A 19319-nucleotide genomic window follows, 5' to 3' on the forward strand; every position below is an offset into this window, starting at 1 on the left:
AGTTGGAGCGAAAGTCGATGAAGCGGGATTTCTTCTTTTATTACAAACTTCACAGTTTCTCTCACGACCGGATTAAACATGGATCGGAGGCCGGTCTATGAGAGGACTCTTACTGAGTCCGAACTGCTCGAGCAGCTTCCGAGTGGAATCTCGACTTTCATTCGGACTGCATCGGGGACTCAACACCTCCACGCGCTTGCGCTTGGCGCATTAAACAACGAATTTACGGAGAGCATTTTCAGACTCTACGAACCGATTTTTGTCGATCTTGCAGCTCGATGGCTTCAATCGGATTTACATGCAGACTACATTCATGTATTAGCGGCATTCGCGCAGATTTTACCATTTGCACCGCATCTGCGGTCGCTTGCCAGTCAATATGCCTCATCACAGACTGGACCTTTGGCGGCTTTGGCCGTGTCAAAGGAATTAACACTGCTACAGCTGGACCAACCTAGTATTAGACTTCTACTCCTCGCCCTCTTCCGACTTCTTTCGTTTGATCTTGAAACCTTCTCTCCCATCGTTTCACCGCTTCAACTTCAGTCCCTTTTCCAATCCCAAGATCGAGTAACACGATACCTTGCTGTACGATGCTTTGCCTTATATATGCACGCAGCGGATGCGGCAACCGAAAAGATGGTCCGCGTCAATACTGGGACTGAACCTATAGAAGGAGAGTGGGAAGGCACTCTGATCGATTACCGTGTGCTAGGATTGTGGGAAGAACGGCGATGGGAGACTCTTGGAAGAATAATTCGGACCGAGAGGTCTTCCAGGACGGAAACCAATACTCTGGCGTTGATAGAGAGGACACGGGAATCATTCACAAGCCAGACCGCAGAGATCTGCGGAGTTTTGATTCCCAGGTTGAAAGATACGCCCCCGGCTCCTTCGTCTGTCGTCAAGACCTCGACCACAGTTGGGAACCTGCGCCGGATTGCAGGGTCATTACTCGGGTACAAACCCATCTTGCTAGTCGGTTTGCCCAACTCCGGGAAGACTTCTTTGATCAACGACATTGCTGCCACGATGGGTCAAGCTGAAACTATGGTCACGCTTCACCTGAACGAGCAGACAGACGCAAAGAGTCTGCTTGGAATGTATGCCACTTCATCTGCCTCCGGATCCTTCTCTTGGCAGCCCGGTGTATTGACCAAGGCTGCACGCGAAGGTCGCTGGGTGTTGATTGAAGACCTTGATCGTGCCCCCTCTGAAGTAATGGGCCTCATTCTTCCGATAATTGAGAGAGGGGAACTCACCATCCCAAGTCGGAGGGAGCGAATCAAGTGTGCCGAGGGCTTCAAAATCATCGCAACCATGAAGTCATCGTACAACATTGCCGGCGAGGAGATCGCACCGAGCACTTCAATGCTTGGAAGCAGACTTTGGGAGAGAGTGCAAGTCAAGTCTCTTCCTGTGGATGAGATGCGTGATGTCATCCTGCAAAAGTTCTCCTTGCTCGAGTCTCGCGTGCCAACTCTCATGAACGTCTACGGACGAGTATGCTCTGCATTCCATGGAAGCCTCGCAATCAAGGGCTCTCAGGGTCGTACCCCGGGCTTCCGCGATTTGATCAAGTTGTGCAGCCGCCTGCACAATCGTCTACACCGTATGGGTGTGAAGACTGGCTATGAGCCCACGTCAGAAGGTACCGAGGATGAAATATTCCTCGACATTGTTGATGTTTTCCTCAAATATCTGCCCGAGAAGTCAATGCAGAGCGCTCTCGCCGCCGTTGTGGCCGAAGCGCTTCAGATCTCCCCTCAGCGAGCGCAATATTGTCTCAATGAACGCACTCCTTCTTATACCGACAGGAACAACAGCCTTGTTCTAGGTAGAGAAACTTGCAACAAGATCAAAGTACCAAGTGGATCTGCATTGAAGCTTGCCGCAGCAGCTTCACGATTTGCTCCCACCCGAGCGGCATTGACCCTCATGGAACAGGTAGCTGCCTCAATCCAGATGGCCGAGCCTGTTTTGCTTGTGGGAGAAACTGGTATCGGAAAGACCACAGTCATCCAGCATCTTGCATCTTTGATGCGCCAGAAACTCACAGTAGTGAATTTGTCACAACAGAGTGAAAGCACTGATCTGCTGGGTGGTTTCAAACCCGTCAACATCCGTACAATGGCAGTTCCGATGCTGGATGAATTCACCCAGCTCTTTGAACTGACTTTCTCGGCCAAAAAGAACCAGAAGTTCTTGTCCTCGATATCAAAGAGTGCCGCATCTTCCAATTGGGTACGATTGGTGACCCTGTGGCATGAAGCCGTTCGTCTTGCGAATGGCGTGTTCAATCCCCGAATCCCGCAGCCGAGAATGGCGATGAGCAGCCAGCCAAAAAAAGGAAGCTGGATTCTCCTAAATACCAGCATTTGCGGCAAAGATGGGAGAGCTTCGCGACCCAGCTCGGAGATTTTGAGGCTCAGGTCTCACAAGGTGATGCCAAATTTGCCTTCGCCTTTGTTCAAGGTAAGATTGTGAGAGCTCTGCGAAACGGCGAATGGGTTCTCCTGGATGAAGTGAACTTGGCTTCCCCTGATACCCTTGAGAATATTGCCAGTCTTCTGCACCATGGCAGTGAGGGAACACCATCTGTTCTTCTCTCCGAGGCTGGCGATGTTGAGAGAGTCTTCGGCCACCCGGAATTCCGTATCTTCGGTGCTATGAACCCTGCAACAGATGCTGGAAAGAGAGATCTACCCCCAGGTCTGCGTTCTCGATTCACCGAATTCTACGTGCACTCGCCCGATAGCGACTTGGATGATTTGTTGGCCTTGATTCAAAAATACCTCGGTGATTTGACAATCAGTGACCAGCGTGCTGTGCCAGACCTCGCACAGCTGTACATGGTGACCAAGAAGCTCAGCAACGAGAACAAGCTTACCGACGGAGCTGGACAGCGACCCCATTTCAGTATCCGTACTCTTGTGCGTGCCTTGATCTATGTCATCGATCACGCACATGTCTATGGGCTACGCAGGGCAATGTTTGAGGGTTTCAGTATGAGTTTCTTGACCGTGCTGAGCTTGGTCTCCGAACGGGCTTTGATTCCTCTGCTTGAGCTTCATATATTCGGAAACGCGAAGAACGCCAGGTCTCTTCTCGGACAGACCCCTCGCCCACCAACGGATGGCAATGATTATGTGCAATTCAAGCATTACTGGATGCGCCGCGGTCCTATGGTTCCGGAGGAGCAACCACACTACATTATCACCCCATTTATCGAGAAGAATCTCAAGAACTTGGTCCGCGCCAGTTCAACCCGGCGATTCCCCGTTCTGCTCCAAGGTCCGACCTCAGCCGGAAAGACGAGTATGATCGAGTATCTGGCAAAGGTCTCTGGAAACAAATTTGTACGAATCAACAACCACGAGCATACGGATCTGCAAGAGTACCTGGGATCTTACATCTCATCGGACGATGGAAGCCTGCGTTATCAAGAGGGTGTGTTGGTGGAGGCGCTGCGGAACGGTTATTGGATTGTGCTGGATGAGCTGAATCTGGCACCTTCTGATGTTCTTGAAGCCCTTAACCGACTCCTGGACGATAACCGCGAGCTTTTCATCCCCGAGACTCAAGAAGTTGTTCACCCGCACCCGAACTTTATGCTGTTTGCCACGCAAAATCCCGCTGGTCTGTATGGTGGCCGAAAGGTCCTGTCCCGTGCCTTCAGGAACCGTTTCCTCGAGCTGCACTTCGATGATATTCCAGAAAGCGAACTGGAATTTATCCTGAAGGAACGTTCTCAGATCGCCCCCTCCTTCTGCACACGGATTGTTGCTGTCTACCGGAAATTGTCCTTGTTGCGCCAGTCTAATCGACTCTTCGAGCAAAAGAACAGTTTTGCCACTCTGCGTGATCTTTTCCGGTGGGCTCTTCGTGATGCTGATGATCGCGAGCAGCTCGCAGTCAACGGTTACATGCTTCTAGGCGAACGTGTCCGCAATCCCCAAGAGAAAGCCGCCGTCAAGGCTGTGATTGAGGAAGTGATGAAGGTAAAACTGGACGAGGATACTTTGTACAGCTCTGCAGAGCTGGAAAAGAATGCTCCTGAGATGAGCCAGCTTCCAGCCGGTATTGTGTGGACCAAAGCCATGAGGCGTCTATTCGTTCTCGTTTCGAAGGCCCTCAAGAACAACGAGCCGGTCCTTCTTGTCGGAGAAACCGGTTGTGGTAAAACCCAGCTTTGCCAGGCCGTCGCTGAAGCTTTCCGACGCGAGTTGTTCATTGTCAACGCTCATGTGAATTTGGAAACCGGCGACTTGATTGGTGCTCAACGGCCTATCCGAAACCGAGCTGCTATCGAGAAACAGCTTGTTGATGACCTTCAAATGCTCCTTCACGGGCAGCTAAGCGGCGCATCTTTCGATGAATTGAAGCAGGAATTCACAGCATTGACTGCGGAGCAGCGTCAAGCCAAGGATCAACTTCTTTTGCAGAAGATCGAGAAGAACGCTATCCGTTGCAATGCCCTGTTTGAATGGTCCGACGGAAGCCTAATCACCGCCATGAAGACCGGCCAATTCTTCCTTCTTGACGAAATTTCTCTCGCGGACGACTCCGTTCTTGAGAGACTCAACAGTGTTCTGGAACCTGCTAGGTCGATCCTTCTCGCCGAGAAGGGTCCCGTTGATTCAATGGTTGTGGCAGATGGCGGATTCCAATTCTTATCCACTATGAACCCCGGAGGTGATTACGGAAAACGTGAGCTTTCGGCTGCTCTTCGCAATCGTATGACAGAAATCTGGGCGCCTCAGCTGTCCGAGGATGAGGATATCCTGCCAATTCTCTCACAGAGATTGAACTTGAAGGAGGAGAGCGTGGCAAAGGCTATGCTGCAGTTCGCCAAGTGGTTCAAAGTAACCTTCCAGAACACCTCTGCCACATCGCTCTCCATTCGTGATCTTCTTGCCTGGGTTGACTTTGTCAACACTTGTCAAAGCGCAGACACCGGATTCGCTATCGTACAAGGTGCCGCAATGGTCTTCGTCGACACCTTGGGTGCCAACCCTGCTGCAATGCTTGCCATCTCCCTCAACAATCTTGAGGGTAACCGCAAGTCGTGCCTCACCAAGCTGAGCGAACTGTTCAATGTCGATGCTTCCAAGATTTACTGGGAATCTACCACTGTTTCCGCGGAACCTGGCATTCTGCGCGTCGGCCCATTCGCTCTCCCTACGGCTGGCACAGCAGACCCCGATCCTCAGTTCACAATGGATGCCCCAACCACAATTGCCAACTCCGTGAGAATTGCTCGTGGTTTGCAGTCCTCGAAGCCTATTCTTATGGAAGGAAGCCCAGGTGTGGGTAAGACTACACTTGTGACGGCTCTAGCCAGAGCCCTTGGCAAACCTCTCACTCGAATCAACCTTTCGGAACAAACAGATCTCACAGATCTGTTCGGTTCGGACGTTCCAGTGGAAGGAGGTGATGTCGGCCAATTCACGTGGCGTGACGCACCATTCCTACGAGCTATGCAGCGTGGTGACTGGGTTCTGCTGGATGAAATGAACCTCGCCTCGCAATCTGTCCTTGAAGGTCTCAACTCTTGTCTGGATCATCGTCAGCAAGTGTATATTGCTGAGCTGGACCAAACATTCAAGAGACATCCCGATTTCGTTCTCTTTGCTGCTCAGAACCCTCACCACCAGGGTGGTGGCAGAAAGGGTCTTCCTGCATCTTTCGTCAACCGATTCACAGTGGTCTATGCAGACAGCTTCACTGATGATGACCTGAAAACGATTTGTTCCAGGCTTTTCCCTGGAAGTCCCTCTGTGCAGACCGAGAGACTGGTCGATTTCATTTCTCTCTTGAACCAAGCGATTACGCGAGATCGTCGGCTGGGAGCCATTGGCGGGCCATGGGAAGTCAATCTGCGTGATATCCAGCGATGGCTTCAACTCGCCGATCGAGGAAACCTGCAGATCCAGACCAAGCACTTCCTTGATGTCATCATCAGCCAGCGATTCAGAAGCGAAGAGGATCGTAACGTGGTCTCTCAGATTTATGACCGTGTTTTCACAGACTCTGATACTGGCCTGAAGAGCTACTTCCACAACCTCACACCCGAGTACTTGCAAGTCGGTCTGGGCGTTTTGACCCGTGACCCTCTGCTGCAGCGCTTGGCCGAGCCAAACATGAGGATTCTACCCAAGGATCTTCACATTGTCGAGTCGCTCATCCTATGTATCGATAACTCCTGGCCGAGCATCCTCGTTGGTCCTGCTGGGTGTGGCAAAACTACCCTCATCAGAAAGCTGGCAGCGGTTAACGGTGCAAACCTCGTCGAGCTGGCACTGAGTGCCGACACTGATACTATGGATCTCATTGGTGGGTTCGAACAAATCGATCATCGCAGAGAGGTCTCAGGCTTTGTCCATGATATTGAAATGTTCTTGCGGAACCAGCTCATCCACTGCTTTGCTTCAGGCGATGTATCTGATGTTGTGATTTCTGCACTGCACATCTGCGAGCATTTCCAATCTGCAGATATCTCACTGGAAAATGTCATCCCCTCGCTTTCCAGCCTTTGCCAGTCTTCTTCTGACCCGGCCTACAAACAATTCCTCGAGAGAGCCCAGAACTTGTTGAATGCTATTCAACAATCTGATAAAATGAAGGTTGGATTTGAATGGACAGAAGGTGTCCTCACTCAGGCTGTTCAGCATGGAAATTGGGTCATTCTTGACAATGCCAACCTCTGCAACCCTTCGGTCCTCGATCGATTGAATTCTTTGACGGAGCCAAATGGAACACTCATTCTCAATGAGCAACGGACAGAGGATGGATCTGCCAAGATAATCACGCCCCATCCCAACTTCAGAATCTTCTTGACCATGGACCCCCGCAATGGCGAGCTGTCTCGTGCCATGAGGAACCGCTGTACCGAAATCTGTTTCTTGCCAAGCGAGCTGCAAGACATCCAACCTACCGTAGGCCCATCTTACACCTGCGAATCGTTCATCTATCGACTTCGCCATATTTGGAACTTGGATACCTCCTTGCCATCGTCTGCCTTTGAAGACGCTCTTGCGGTGTGCTTGGATCATCTTTCAACCGCGGATCTGGCCTACCTTCAACAGTCGCCAAGCAACCGTGTGGCTATAAATTCTGAGAACAACGGAGAAGAAAAGCCATCCGATGTTCTGCAGCGTTATGCCTCCCTGTTCCATGATAACAACCAATGGAAGCCGCTTGACATCGCCAGCGGCGAGATTGTGCTTGGAGGAGCTCACCTTGGTATCCGAGGAATGTTGCAGCCTCTTCACCCGCTCACAAACGAGCCTCTGATCGCTATTGCAGGAACCAGTGATTTCCGGTCTAGTTTAGTTGTCTTGGCTTATCTCCAGGAGTTGCGACTTGATATTCATCGTCTCAGGGAAGGTTTGATTCAAGCCGACGTATCTGGAAAAGAGCTCAAGCCTAGCCAAATGACACGTTTGGAGCGGTCATTGGCATCTGAGCGGATCCCTGCATTGATGAAAGACACGACGCAACCTGTTGCCTCGTTCTTGTCTGATTGTGGCCAGGCTCTGTATGATTACATTCAGACGTTGGATCAAATCTCCCTCCAAGGCCCTGTAATAATCGCAGCCCTTCGGACCGTGATCTGTCTATGCTGGGACATATACAGAGCCACAGAGGTGAGCCAGGTTGATGAAGGAGAATTCCAAGTCTACCTCCAGATGGGCCGGAAGATTTGCGGGTCGTTGCTCGACTCGTCGCCTCTCCTGAAACCGCTCCAGGTCGCTTTGTCACTGGCGCTGGATCGCTTCCAGGAAGGCTGGGCTTTGACGACCGGTCTTAGCATGCAAAGAATCTGGGATTCTTGGAGACATGTCACTCCCATCTCTCAAGATAAGTTGGATTCTCTGACCGAGTTGGAGTCAACAGTCTTTGAATTTACAACTTTGGCATTGCAAACCCGTGTGGAATTGTCTCAATTGAGCCGTGTACGCGATTCATTGATCGATGCCCAGCGATTCATCCTTCTGGATGGCGCTGATGGTGACGTACTTGTTCAGGTATTTTCGATCTGCTATCAACCTTGAAGAATTATTTATGCTAACTATCAATAGGGTATCAAACAAACCGTGGCTGAGCTATCTCATGCAGTTCGACGCTCGGAGTCAACCGAGTATCCATACTTTGCCAACGATTTCGAAGCTCTTTGCCAGTACCACGACATCTCCTCATTCTTCCAGAACCCAGTCAAGGATACAGTCATCCAGACAGTCATGCCACTCCTCGCTGGTCGTGCGGCTCGTCCGTTGGACGCATCAAATTTCCAGAGCGATGTGCCAGATATTCTCCATAGAATCTCGCTATTTGCGGGTTCTTCAAGCAAATCCGAGTCTTCGCTTGCTACTGGTGGCATTGTCTCTCTTTCGCTATTGGAGAGGCTGACATCTATCGGCAATACAAAATTGGGACAGATGGACATGCTTGAGGCAGAGAAACAGGCCCTCTCCAAGGCTATTTCCCTGAGCAGTCAACAGATCACAACAGATCAGTCCATAGACCTCAGACGTACTATCGCTAAGCTCACAGCTGAGCTGGTGGCTTGTCATCGGGAGTTCTTCGAGCCTCGCTCAGCCGAGCATCTCATCTCCGTTCTGCAAGCAATCCAAAATGGGGATCTTTGCGCTGAACAGCCACCTATCAAGGTTGAACTGGACCAAAGCTTGCCTAATGCTCACTTCCTTAAGCCCCTCGCTGAGCAGGCTCTACCAACCCTAATTTCGTCCCTGCAAGCACAGCCATCAAGCCAGCAGCAGAGCATTCGAACCACTGGACTGGCAGCGGTACAGCTGGCGGTCATTCTTCTGCGTCTGTTTGTGCCCGACAAGACATTTGATCCTTCTCTCGGTCTCGTTGTTCAGCGCAAACGCTACTCTCAACGCCTGCAAGAATACAACGCCAAGTGTGCAGCAATTCTTGCCTTTGAGAAGTCTTTCACCAGCCAGGTTTCTAATCTCCGGTCCGAGCTTTTGCATAATGAAATTCGTGATTTGGGTTCCGCTCCGCCTCCTTCACTAGTCAACCGGCCCCAACAGTCCCAATTGAGTCTCTTGCAGGGAGAGTTCGTCAACCTGATCAACTCTGTCCTGAAGAGAGACCCCGAGCAAATGGTCCGGTCTGCCGAATCTTCACAGTCCCAAGATATGATCCAGCTTCTGCGCAATAACATCAAGCAACTGAGCAGTCGTCTTAGCACTCACTACAGATCTTACGATGATATCACAGTGCCTGTGGTTCGTTTCTTGCAGCTTTTGGACCTTGGTGTATTCCTGGCCTCTAGACAACCGGAACAGTCTAGCGATATTCCTGATATCCAGTCTCTGAGCGATCGAACACCCTTCTTAGGCGGTATCCATCACCCCGTTCTTGCTCACAGTGTTCGGAAGCCAGCAGTCACCCTGAAGAATGCAAACGAAATGCGCCTCCAAGAACTGTCTGCGCTTTGGGCCGCCAAGGATGCGGATTCCACAATCCTGAGTACAAAGGCTGGACGAGAGATCATTCGCCGTGTTTTCGCTGATTTCCATCAACTGTGGAAGGCCAAGCTCGAAGAAGATCGGGAACAAGAAGCCGAAAAGGGAGAATTGTACCGCTTCAAGGGGTCCTGGGAAGAGGAAGAAGAAGTCAACGAAGCCGAGCTACACGCACTCTTCCCTACTTTCGATGAAGAATCAGTCGAAACCACAGAAACGACCGATGGCGTTGACCGTATTGACCCCAAGATCATCGCTCTCCGGCTTGCCTCGCTTCATGCAAATATCGTCTCGAATGAGTGCAGTGGAACTGCATTGACCACCTTCGTCAAGCAATCAGGCCATCTTTTGGGCTCGATCTGGTCTGACAACAAGACCTCATTCTCGCCGATGTCACCCCAAAATCATCTTCCTGCAGTTCTTCTGCTTCTCGATGATGCCATAGGCGAGGGAGCCGACAATCACCAGAAGAATTACAACTTCTACACCGATTCGAATCTCGGAGAGGCAAGGAAGCTGGTCGCTCTCGCGCTTTCTGTCCAAGCCCGTTTCGCGCAAATCCAAACTGCCTGGCCTGAACATGCTGTCCTCGCTGATGTCATTCAATGCTGCGTGGAAATCCTTCAATTCAAGCACACTGAACCCGTTGCCAAGTTCATGACCAAGGTTGAAAAGCTTCATTCATTCGTACATGAGTGGCAGACTGTGGCCAGCAGAGAATACTCAGCTGTTACTGTCTACGATGAGATTACAAGTATTCTCATTAGCTGGCGCCGTCTTGAGCTGTCAACTTGGGCCAAGCTCTTGGATATCGAGAAAGAGCGATGCGAGGACGAGGTGAGTGCTTGGTGGTTTATCGCGTATGAAGCACTTATCGGTGCTCCCATCATGATGGTCGAGGCAGGCGAACAGGACATGACCGAACACACCCAGAACTTGGTTTTGACCCTGGAGCAATTCTTCAAGTCTACAACTACAGGCCAGTTTGCTCGCCGTCTACAGCTTGTTGCCAACTTCCAAGCACTGCTTGAAGTTTTCACCACAGATTATCCCTGCCTTAAGAAGCTAGTCTCTGCCTTGGACAACTTCCTCCACCACTACGGACCCTTCCAGCCCGGAGTGGACAAATATCTGACGGAGAAGCGGTCGGTTCTTGAAAAGGATATCAAGGAGCAGATTCAGCTTGCGAGCTGGAAAGATGTCAACATCGTGGCTTTGAAGGAAAGTGCCAGAAGGTCGCATGTCAAGCTATTCAAGCTTGTTAGAAAGTACCGTGCAGCCCTTGGCCAGCCTGTTCAATCAATCCTTGAAGCAGGCCTTCCGGAAAGCACCGAGGAGGTTACTTCCATGTCCCAAGCAGAGCCAGTCCGCCCCACTGCCACGTTCCCTGAAGCAATGGCCATTTGCCAAAATGACAAGAACCTGTGGTCCACTCGAGCGGTCAGATTCCAGAAGCCGGATGGAACAGCCAACAACATGATGAATCTCTATTCGTCAATTCCAGCCGAGTTCGACATTGCGAAGGACCTCGACAGCTTCATTGTCTCAGTGATTGAAAGCATGAATGAGTTCAAGTCCAAGACACCAAAGGTCCTGAACGAAGACAACAAGGACGACGTCCAGCACCTCAAGTCCCAGAAACGCCGTCTCTATGCTGAGACCCTCAAGCAACTATATGAGATGGGTGTGAAACGTAATGCTGGATCAAGTGTGATCGAAACTCAAGAAACAGTTCCGCAGGTTCTCGCCACTAGTGCCGCCTTTGAGGCTGGCGCTGCAACCTCAACTGCAGTTCAGAGTGCCGACTGGTACTTCCACAGACTTCTAGATCTCCTGCCCAAGACCCGCCTAGCATCTCGCAACTATTCCGAGGAGCTAAGCAATGTCGAGGTCCACAGAAGCATGGGGTCTATTGAGCATCTCATTTTCACTGTCCGTCGCCAGAGAGGTGTCATTTCGCCTGCCCTCACAGGCTTGGGCAAGTTGAAATCTACGCTTGACAAGGTGCAGAACCTTTGGACAGCGACTTCGAACTCTCTGTCGCAAGACCATGCTTCTGCATCGGAAAAGCGAACCAATCTGGCCAGAATCGTGGCTTGGCTGGCTCCTATTCTTGGACTGGCCGCAATGATCATTGGAGTGCATTCCAAGTTCTCAAAAATTGATGCATCTAAGATTGTGGAGCAGCTCCACGCCAAAAAGGTATCCTTCGATAGCCTACGCAAGGCGCACCAAGCCCTTCCCATGCTTCCCACGGGAATTGCGTCTAACGCAAACCACGAGATCGCGCAGCAGGCACAATCATCGCTCGATGAATTGGCTGCTGACTTGAAGCAATGGAGTCAAGCTCGCCCTGACCTGTCCTTCGCGCTGGATCAGATCACACCTTGGGTCAAGACAAACATCGCTGCTCTCCCTGAGGTCAATGATGAGAACAGCTTATCCATCCAAGCCTTCGATAGCAGCCTCCTGACCGCCATTGACAAAATGCTCATCGGCCTCCAGAAGCTCAAGGATGTGCCTTCTGCCATCACGTTTGATGGATTGCTGTCGAGGAGTGATGAGTTCTTCTCTCGCGGTATCAAGGCTGTCCATCTCACTGAGATCACCACCGCATTGGAGAAGGTCCTTGATCAATTGCACCGCCTGCAAGACCATTCCGCTGGCGGCCTCTCCGTTGCCGCTGCACTGATCACTAGTATCCTGCCTATCGCCAACAGATACTACCAAATATGCCGGGATCTGGCTGATCGGTTCATCGCCGTTCATCGCGAGATCTGTAAGACATCCTACATCCTGACCAAGACCTTCAAGCAAGTCGCCTCTGAAGGCTTCTGCAGTCCTGCCGAAGCATCCCAAGATCAAGGCAAGGAGGGCCAGATGGAAAGTGGAACAGGTCTCGGTGAAGGCGAAGGTGCTGAGGATATCAGCAAAGATGTTGGTGACGACGAAGATTTAACTGAGTTGGCGCAACAAGAGAACAAGAAGGAGGACGGTGATGATGAGATGGATGATTCCAAGGATGCTGTCAACATGGATCAGGAAGAGTTGGAAGGTGATGCTGAGGATCGCAACGACGATGAGGAGGAGAACGACGACAGTGCCGACGAAGGAGATGACGATATCGACGAAGAGACGGGAAGCGTCGATGACCTTGACCCAGGTGCTGTGGACGAAAAGCTCTGGGACGGTGGTAATGATGAGCAGCAGAAGGATACTGAGAACGAAGAAGGAAAGGGCCAATCAGAGGCCGAGCAACAAGCTGCTGCTCAGGAAGAGAAGGGTGACAAAGATGGTGAAAAGGGTGAAGAAAAGCAAAAGGAAGGAGAGGAAGAGGAAGAAGAAACAGAAGATGAAGAGGCCCCCGAAGACGAGGGCGAGGCAGTTGGCCGTGAGGAAATGGACGTCACCGACCCTCAAGCGAAGGAAGAAGAAACACTCGAACTTCCTGAGGAAATGCAACTTGATGATGGTGAAGGCAAGGACGACAATGGCGAGGACGACGACGAGATGGATGATCTTGACGATGATTTCGGTCCTGCCCCCGAAGAAGAAGGGAAGGTCGAAGACGCTGATGATCATGCCGGCGAAGAAGACGCCGAGGCAGCCCCAGAGGATCAAGTGCCAGGCGAGGAAGATGAAGAAATGGCCGATGATGCGGAGGAAACCAATGAAGGCGAAGCCGGAGAAGAGGAGGAAGAGGAAGCTGGTGGAGAAGATCCCGAGGAGCCTGAGCAAGACGACTTCCTCGCACAGCGTGATGAGAATGATGCCGCAGGTGATAACGTCGCACCTAGTGAAGCTGTCACTGGCGGGCTCGGAGCCGAGCAAGACCAAAATGAAGAAAAGGGTGCCTCAGGTGACGCTCAGCAGGAGAGCGGCTCGACTGATCCCAGTGCCAATGTCGACCAACAGACAGGTGCTGCCAAGGATAGCGAGGAGAGCCAGCCCAGCCGAGACGCTGCTGGTGGCGAAGATCACGGGCCAGATGAACCTCAGATGCAGGCATTCAAGAAGCTCGGTGACATCCTCGAGCAATGGCATCGACGACAAAAGGAGATCCTCAATCCGTCCCAAGAGGAAGAGGAATCCCAGCCTATGCCCGAAGACACCGATATGGCCGACGCGGACTTCGAGCACCTAAAGGATGACGACGATGCCGCAGACACCCAGGCCCTTGGACAAGCAAACGACGACCAAACGCAAGCCCTCGACCAAAGCAAGGGCGTGGAGTCCGACATCAAGCCTGGTGAGAACGATGTTCTCCCAGACGTGTCGGACGAGCAGCAAGATGCCGTGGACAACCAACTTGAGGATGAGATGCAAATCGACCGTGAGACCGTTCCCGCCGAGGGCGACTCCGCCGGCGCCTTCATTCCTGGCGGTCAATCATCCCACGATCGCGCAGACGGAGCACAGGGCACCGAAGAAGTGGACGAAGAACTCGACGAAGTTGACTCGCAACTCGCAGCGATCCACCTCTCTTCTTCGCTCCCCCCATTGACCCCACAAGACGAAGCCCGCCGCCTCTGGTCGCACTACGAGTCCGCCACAAATGATCTCTCGCTCTCCCTGACCGAACAACTCCGTCTCATCCTCGCCCCCACAATGGCCACCAAGCTCCGGGGTGATTTCCGTACCGGAAAGCGACTGAACATCAAGCGTATCATTCCCTACATCGCATCCCAGTATAAGCGTGACAAGATCTGGATGCGCCGCTCTATCCCCTCAAAGCGCAACTACCAGATCATGCTGGCTGTCGACGACAGCAAGTCCATGCTGGAAAGCGGCAGTGGCCAGCTCGCCTTCGAGACCCTCGCCCTTGTTGCGAAAAGTCTGAGCATGCTGGAGGCTGGTGACCTGTGCGTCCTCGGCTTTGGTAACGAAGACCATGTTCGTGTCGCCCACGAGTTCGGAAAGCCCTTCTCCTCCGAGGCCGGCTCCCAGGTCTTCCAGCACTTCAGCTACCAGCAAACTGGTACCAATGTGCGCAAGCTGATCGCCGACTCTATCGCTCTCTTCCGCGAGGCTCGCTGGAAGCGCTCGCCTGGCTCTGGCTCTACCGATCTCTGGCAGCTTCAGTTGATTATCTCTGATGGTATCTGTGAAGATCATGATACTATTCGCCGTCTTGTTAGGCAGGCGCTTGAGGAGCGCATCATGGTTGTCTTTATTATCGTCGATGCTGTTAAGGGTAGCTCTATCCTTGACCTCTCACAGGCTAGCTTCGAGGCCGATCCTAACTCTGGTGGTGAGATGAAGCTCAAGATGAAGCGATACCTCGAGGATTTCCCCTTCCCTTACTACCTCGTCGTTCGTGATGTGAGGGAATTGCCCTCTGTTTTGGCTACTGCACTCAAGCAGTGGTTCGCCGAAGTTGTGGATGTGTCGTCTTGATACTCCAAAAAATAAAAGGAGTTGGAATAGTCTATTTGGAGTTATTTTGTTACATTTGACGGCGTTGGGATGAACATATTTTTTTGTATATGATAGATTTTATAGATGTGATACATACGTATCAGTTAAATGTACATTTTTTAGTTGTTTATTCAAATTTCCGTATGTCATTTCCTACAAAATGGTATGGTATCTCAATGCTAATGCGCTTGACAAAAATTCCCCTAGAATGGCCTTGTGTATGCTAAAACTACCATCCGTACTTGGATCCAGCTTCCTTCTTGTTTCTCCGACCTGTTGCAAAGCTTTCCTCCAATGCCTCCTTCTGCGAGCTTGCAACATTGAGCAACTGCTGGAGGGTATGCTTGCCCGGCGCAATGGAGCGCACGGGGTTGTGCTGTGCCCCCGCCAGCTCGCCTTGTGCCAGAACCTTGTTTGACGCGTACTCCTCGTCTGTGTTGAAGGTACGCACCTGTGACTGCGACGGTATAGCATTTCGACCGAAGAGCTGGCGTCTTTCGGCCTTGGATAAGTTCAGGTCGTTGGCAATGCTGTCCAAGGATGATGTAGGATTGGTTGATACCGTTGCCGTTGAATGCTCCATGGCGATTGGTGTATGCTCGGCAAGTACTGGATCAGCTTCTGATACTTCTTCGCCTTCGGCGTTGTATACCAGCGGCCGGTAGGTTGCTGATGGTCCAGGTTCCGAGGCTGGCTGAGAAGTGGCCTCTTCCGAGGATAGAGAGAAGAGACTGACTTTGGGTTTTGGTGGTGCAGGGGCAGGGGCAGGGGCTTGCTGTAGAGGTTGAGCAGGCTTCGGCGCTGCTGATGAGGAAGGTGTTGGTTGCTCGGCAATCTTGGTGGTCTTTCTCTTCTTTTGAGGTCGTCCGACGGATAACGGTCTGAACATCATCGGATTTCCTTGCAATTTGACCTCCGCTGGGGTTTTCATTGTCTCCGCCAGTGCATCTGATGCAGTGTCGGTTTTTGAGCTGCCAGGTGCAGAAGTGATGTCTTCCGCATCTCCGCCCGCTAGATTTTCGAATGCGTAATCATTCTTCATCTCCGCATCGGCTGTGCGATCGAATCCAGGCCCTGCTCCTGTTTTGAGACTAAACGCTTTTCGTGTTGTCGCCACTGGTGCTTTCTTTTCGGCTGTTCGTTTCGGCGCTGGAAGGAAAGCGTTGAATCCCGAAAGGCCTCCTCCACCACCTAACCGAGCCTTTTTGCGCGGACCATCTTCAGTATCTTCGCCGGATGGGTGTTCAGGTTTGATTTCTGGAATCGCGATGCGGATCTTGCCCAGGTTGCTGCGGTCGATCTGGAACCCAGTTTTGGAGCCGGTCTTCTTTACCTTGCTAATCTGGGGTGCGGGTGTAGTATTTGGCTCGGCGTCTGAGCCTTCAGAATCTGAGTAGCCTACTAGCACCATGGTGGGAGAGTTATCTTGGGGTTGTTGTTCCCTTAAGATTTGAGAGACTGGAGTTGACGAGTTAAATTCTTTGCCGCCTAATATTCCAGGCACAATAATATTACATAAGCATATCATCCAAATCTCGAGAGGGGGAAAGAAAAAGACATTACATAGTGGACTAGGGGAGGGGATGGAATGGACCAAAGAAGAAAAATGTCCGAAAACACAGGCTAATAATGTCAAACTCACTTTCGACAGTGAAACCGCAGGGATGATCGCATCACTTTGTAACGTCATCGCATCCGGTTTCTCCGCTTCTACGGAGATTAATAGGATCATACATTGAACAATGGTGTTCATAGACATTTATAGTCGCTTGAACCATCTGAATTAACTAACTAGCCTACTTTGTATGTAGGATATGATCTGATATACATATTAGTTTAGGCATGTATGTAGATATAAGTACATTTACGAGTGACTAGGCGGAATCATAGAATAATAATAATATAAGATGATAAATTCAGATAAATAGATTCCAGTAGAGACCAAATCAAGCCAATAGACCAAATAATAATCTTCTAAATCGACATATCAGCTCAATAAAGTTGTTCAAGTGTTCAAAATGTAAAGTCCATAATGAAAGATCAATGCGTCATTCTGGCCGCTAGCTGCCCCTCCCCACTTAATCCGGACCTCCCATTCCAGCTTTCTTTCCCCATCCCCCCCCCCAATGGCCCCAAAGCCTCTCTAATCTTCTCTCCATGCCGAGTCTAGGAGGTTTACTGAAGAAGAGGCGAACGAAGGATTCGCAAGATCTAGGGAAACCAGATTCTGAGAACCACGACGGTTCAGGCGCATCCATGCAAACCGCTTCACACGCTTCGCCCCAGCACACGGGTACGGGTACACACGACAATGCCGCCAGTATCGACAACATTATAAACCAGGAGCAGCCGAAGCAGGAGAGAGTCACAAAGGGGAAGTACTCTCAGGAGGACTTCGAGCTTCAGCGCACCTTGGGAACGGGGAGCTTCGGCCGTGTGCACCTGGTGCAGTCTAACCACAATCATCGCTTCTATGCGATGAAAGTGTTGAAGAAGGCCCAGGTGGTCAAGATGAAGCAAATCGAGCACACAAATGACGAGCGGCGCATGTTAAATCGGGTCCGCCATCCATTCCTTGTTACCTTGTGGGGAACGTGGCAGGACTCTCGAAACCTCTATATGGTCATGGACTTTGTGGAGGGAGGCGAATTGTTCAGTCTCCTGCGCAAGTCACAAGTGAGTGACCCATGACCACTTCCTTCGGTCTTGTGTGTGTGAAACAAAGAACTCATATGTCATTAGCGATTCCCGAACCCGGTGGCCAAATTCTATGCCGCGGAGGTTACCCTAGCGCTGGAGTATTTGCACGCACACCAGATTATCTATCGTGATTTGAAGCCAGAAAACCTTCTGTTGGACCGTCATGGTCATCTGAAGATCACGGATTTTGGATTTGCTAAAAACGTGCCGGATATTACGTGGACACTTTGTGGTACCCCCGACTACCTAGCACCCGAGGTTGTCTCTTCCAAGGGATATAACAAATCAGTTGACTGGTAAGCTTGCTTTCAATGCTTCCGTCGAATTGTTCTAACTGTCCCAAGGTGGTCATTGGGAATCCTAATCTTTGAAATGCTGTGTGGATTCACTCCCTTCTGGGACAGCGGATCTCCAGTCAAGATTTATGAGAATATCCTGCGGGGGAAAGTCAAGTATCCTCCATACTTACACACCGACGCGGTTGATCTGCTCTCTCAGCTGATCACTTCCGACCTCACCAAGCGCCTCGGCAACTTGCACGGTGGCCCGAGTGATGTCAAAAACCATGCCTGGTTCGCCGAGGTCACTTGGGATCGACTGGCTCGTAAGGATATTGATGCGCCATATATCCCGCCCATTCGCGGCGGACAAGGTGATGCAAGCCAGTACGACAAGTATCCGGAAGAGACAGAGCACTATGGCCAGGAAGGAGAGGATCCGTATGTACCTCTTTCTACGCAATCCGCACACTTGACTAACTCGTTCTAGATATGGCCACCTTTTCCCCGACTTCTAAGGTGCTTGTATGATTTTATGACGCGACGAAAAGTCCTCTGGGGGAGGGCCGGAACTGATTGACCCCGGGAGGAGTCGTGAAAAACCAGGAGCCATTATATGAAAATCCATACTATTCTATATGCACATCATTTTTCTTAGCAATTACAATCCAATTTTTGTGTTTTTTTTCTCTTTCAATTGCCTGCTCGATGTACAAATGGATTCGTTGTGAACCCTGTTCTATTCCCAATCTCTCCAACCACTGGGGCACAAAAAGCCACGCCCATATTATACACGGGCTACCAGGCCGCTTCTATCGTACAGTAGTTCATTCACAGAGGTGTGTGTGTCTTTTGCTTCTTGTTTCATCCTTCATCTTCCTTGCTTTCTTCTGATTCGAGGATGGATCGAGTTTAGCCCAGGATTCCGCTGCCGCCCTCGGGCATGCCGGTAGCCATGGAGGCAATGGCAGCAGCATCCTGACCACCGAGACGCTTGGTCTCCACGCCAACACGGGCGATGTAGGTCTTGCTTGTGGTGTTCCACATGGCGATGTACTTCTCCATGCAGCTAGACAGGCAGGTGTTCTCCTTAGCCGAGAGCGAGGTACCGGGGGTAGGAACGCAGGCCTTGAAGCAATGCTTGTTGATTTTCTGGGGTTGTTGTCAGTTCGTTGCCGAATTTGGATATCAAGGGTGGTGACGTACTCCGATCAGGGAGCGGGCGTTGGACATGGCGGCCTCCTGCTGGAGCTGGCGCATGACTGCTGCCTTGATCTCCTCGGAGGACTGAATAGGAGCGGCGGAGCCGGAACCGAAAAGCGACGACATTATGAGAGTGTGAGATTGGTGGAAAAGGTGTAAATGAGATGGGGTTGAATTGGATCGAATCGAAGAAAGTCGGCGGACTTCAGGATCTGAGGTG

General features: G+C 51.2%; 4 protein-coding genes across 4 annotated transcripts; 2 read left to right on the forward strand and 2 right to left on the reverse strand.

The window, feature by feature from the left end:
* Nucleotides 1-78: 78 nt before the first annotated feature.
* N7471_001694 (AAA family ATPase midasin) lies at nucleotides 79-14897 on the forward strand (the record flags this gene model as incomplete). Its single annotated transcript, XM_057274415.1, has 3 exons — nucleotides 79-2244; nucleotides 2376-8030; nucleotides 8085-14897. The coding sequence occupies 3 exons, from the start codon at nucleotides 79-81 to the stop codon at nucleotides 14895-14897; spliced, it is 14634 nt and encodes a 4877-aa protein (XP_057142594.1).
* A 250-nt stretch (nucleotides 14898-15147) lies between these two features.
* On the reverse strand, nucleotides 15148-16329 carry N7471_001695 (PRCC domain-containing protein; the record flags this gene model as incomplete). The annotated part of the gene is made up of 1 exon (XM_057274416.1): nucleotides 15148-16329. One exon carries the CDS (start codon nucleotides 16327-16329, stop codon nucleotides 15148-15150), a length of 1182 nt encoding a protein of 393 aa, XP_057142595.1.
* Nucleotides 16330-17075: 746 nt separating this feature from the next.
* Nucleotides 17076-18414, forward strand: pkaC (cAMP-dependent protein kinase catalytic subunit pkaC; the record flags this gene model as incomplete). Its single annotated transcript, XM_057274417.1, has 4 exons — nucleotides 17076-17594; nucleotides 17661-17914; nucleotides 17963-18337; nucleotides 18387-18414. 4 exons carry the CDS (start codon nucleotides 17076-17078, stop codon nucleotides 18412-18414), a joined length of 1176 nt encoding a protein of 391 aa, XP_057142596.1.
* A 394-nt stretch (nucleotides 18415-18808) lies between these two features.
* Nucleotides 18809-19225, reverse strand: tim13 (protein translocase subunit TIM13; the record flags this gene model as incomplete). Its single annotated transcript, XM_057274418.1, has 2 exons — nucleotides 18809-19048; nucleotides 19103-19225. 2 exons carry the CDS (start codon nucleotides 19223-19225, stop codon nucleotides 18809-18811), a joined length of 363 nt encoding a protein of 120 aa, XP_057142597.1.
* Nucleotides 19226-19319: the final 94 nt, after the last annotated feature.

Source organism: Penicillium samsonianum (genome assembly GCF_028829775.1).
Source record: "Penicillium samsonianum strain IBT 33392 chromosome Unknown utg000001l_segment0_segment0, whole genome shotgun sequence".
NCBI lineage: Eukaryota > Fungi > Ascomycota > Eurotiomycetes > Eurotiales > Aspergillaceae > Penicillium > Penicillium samsonianum.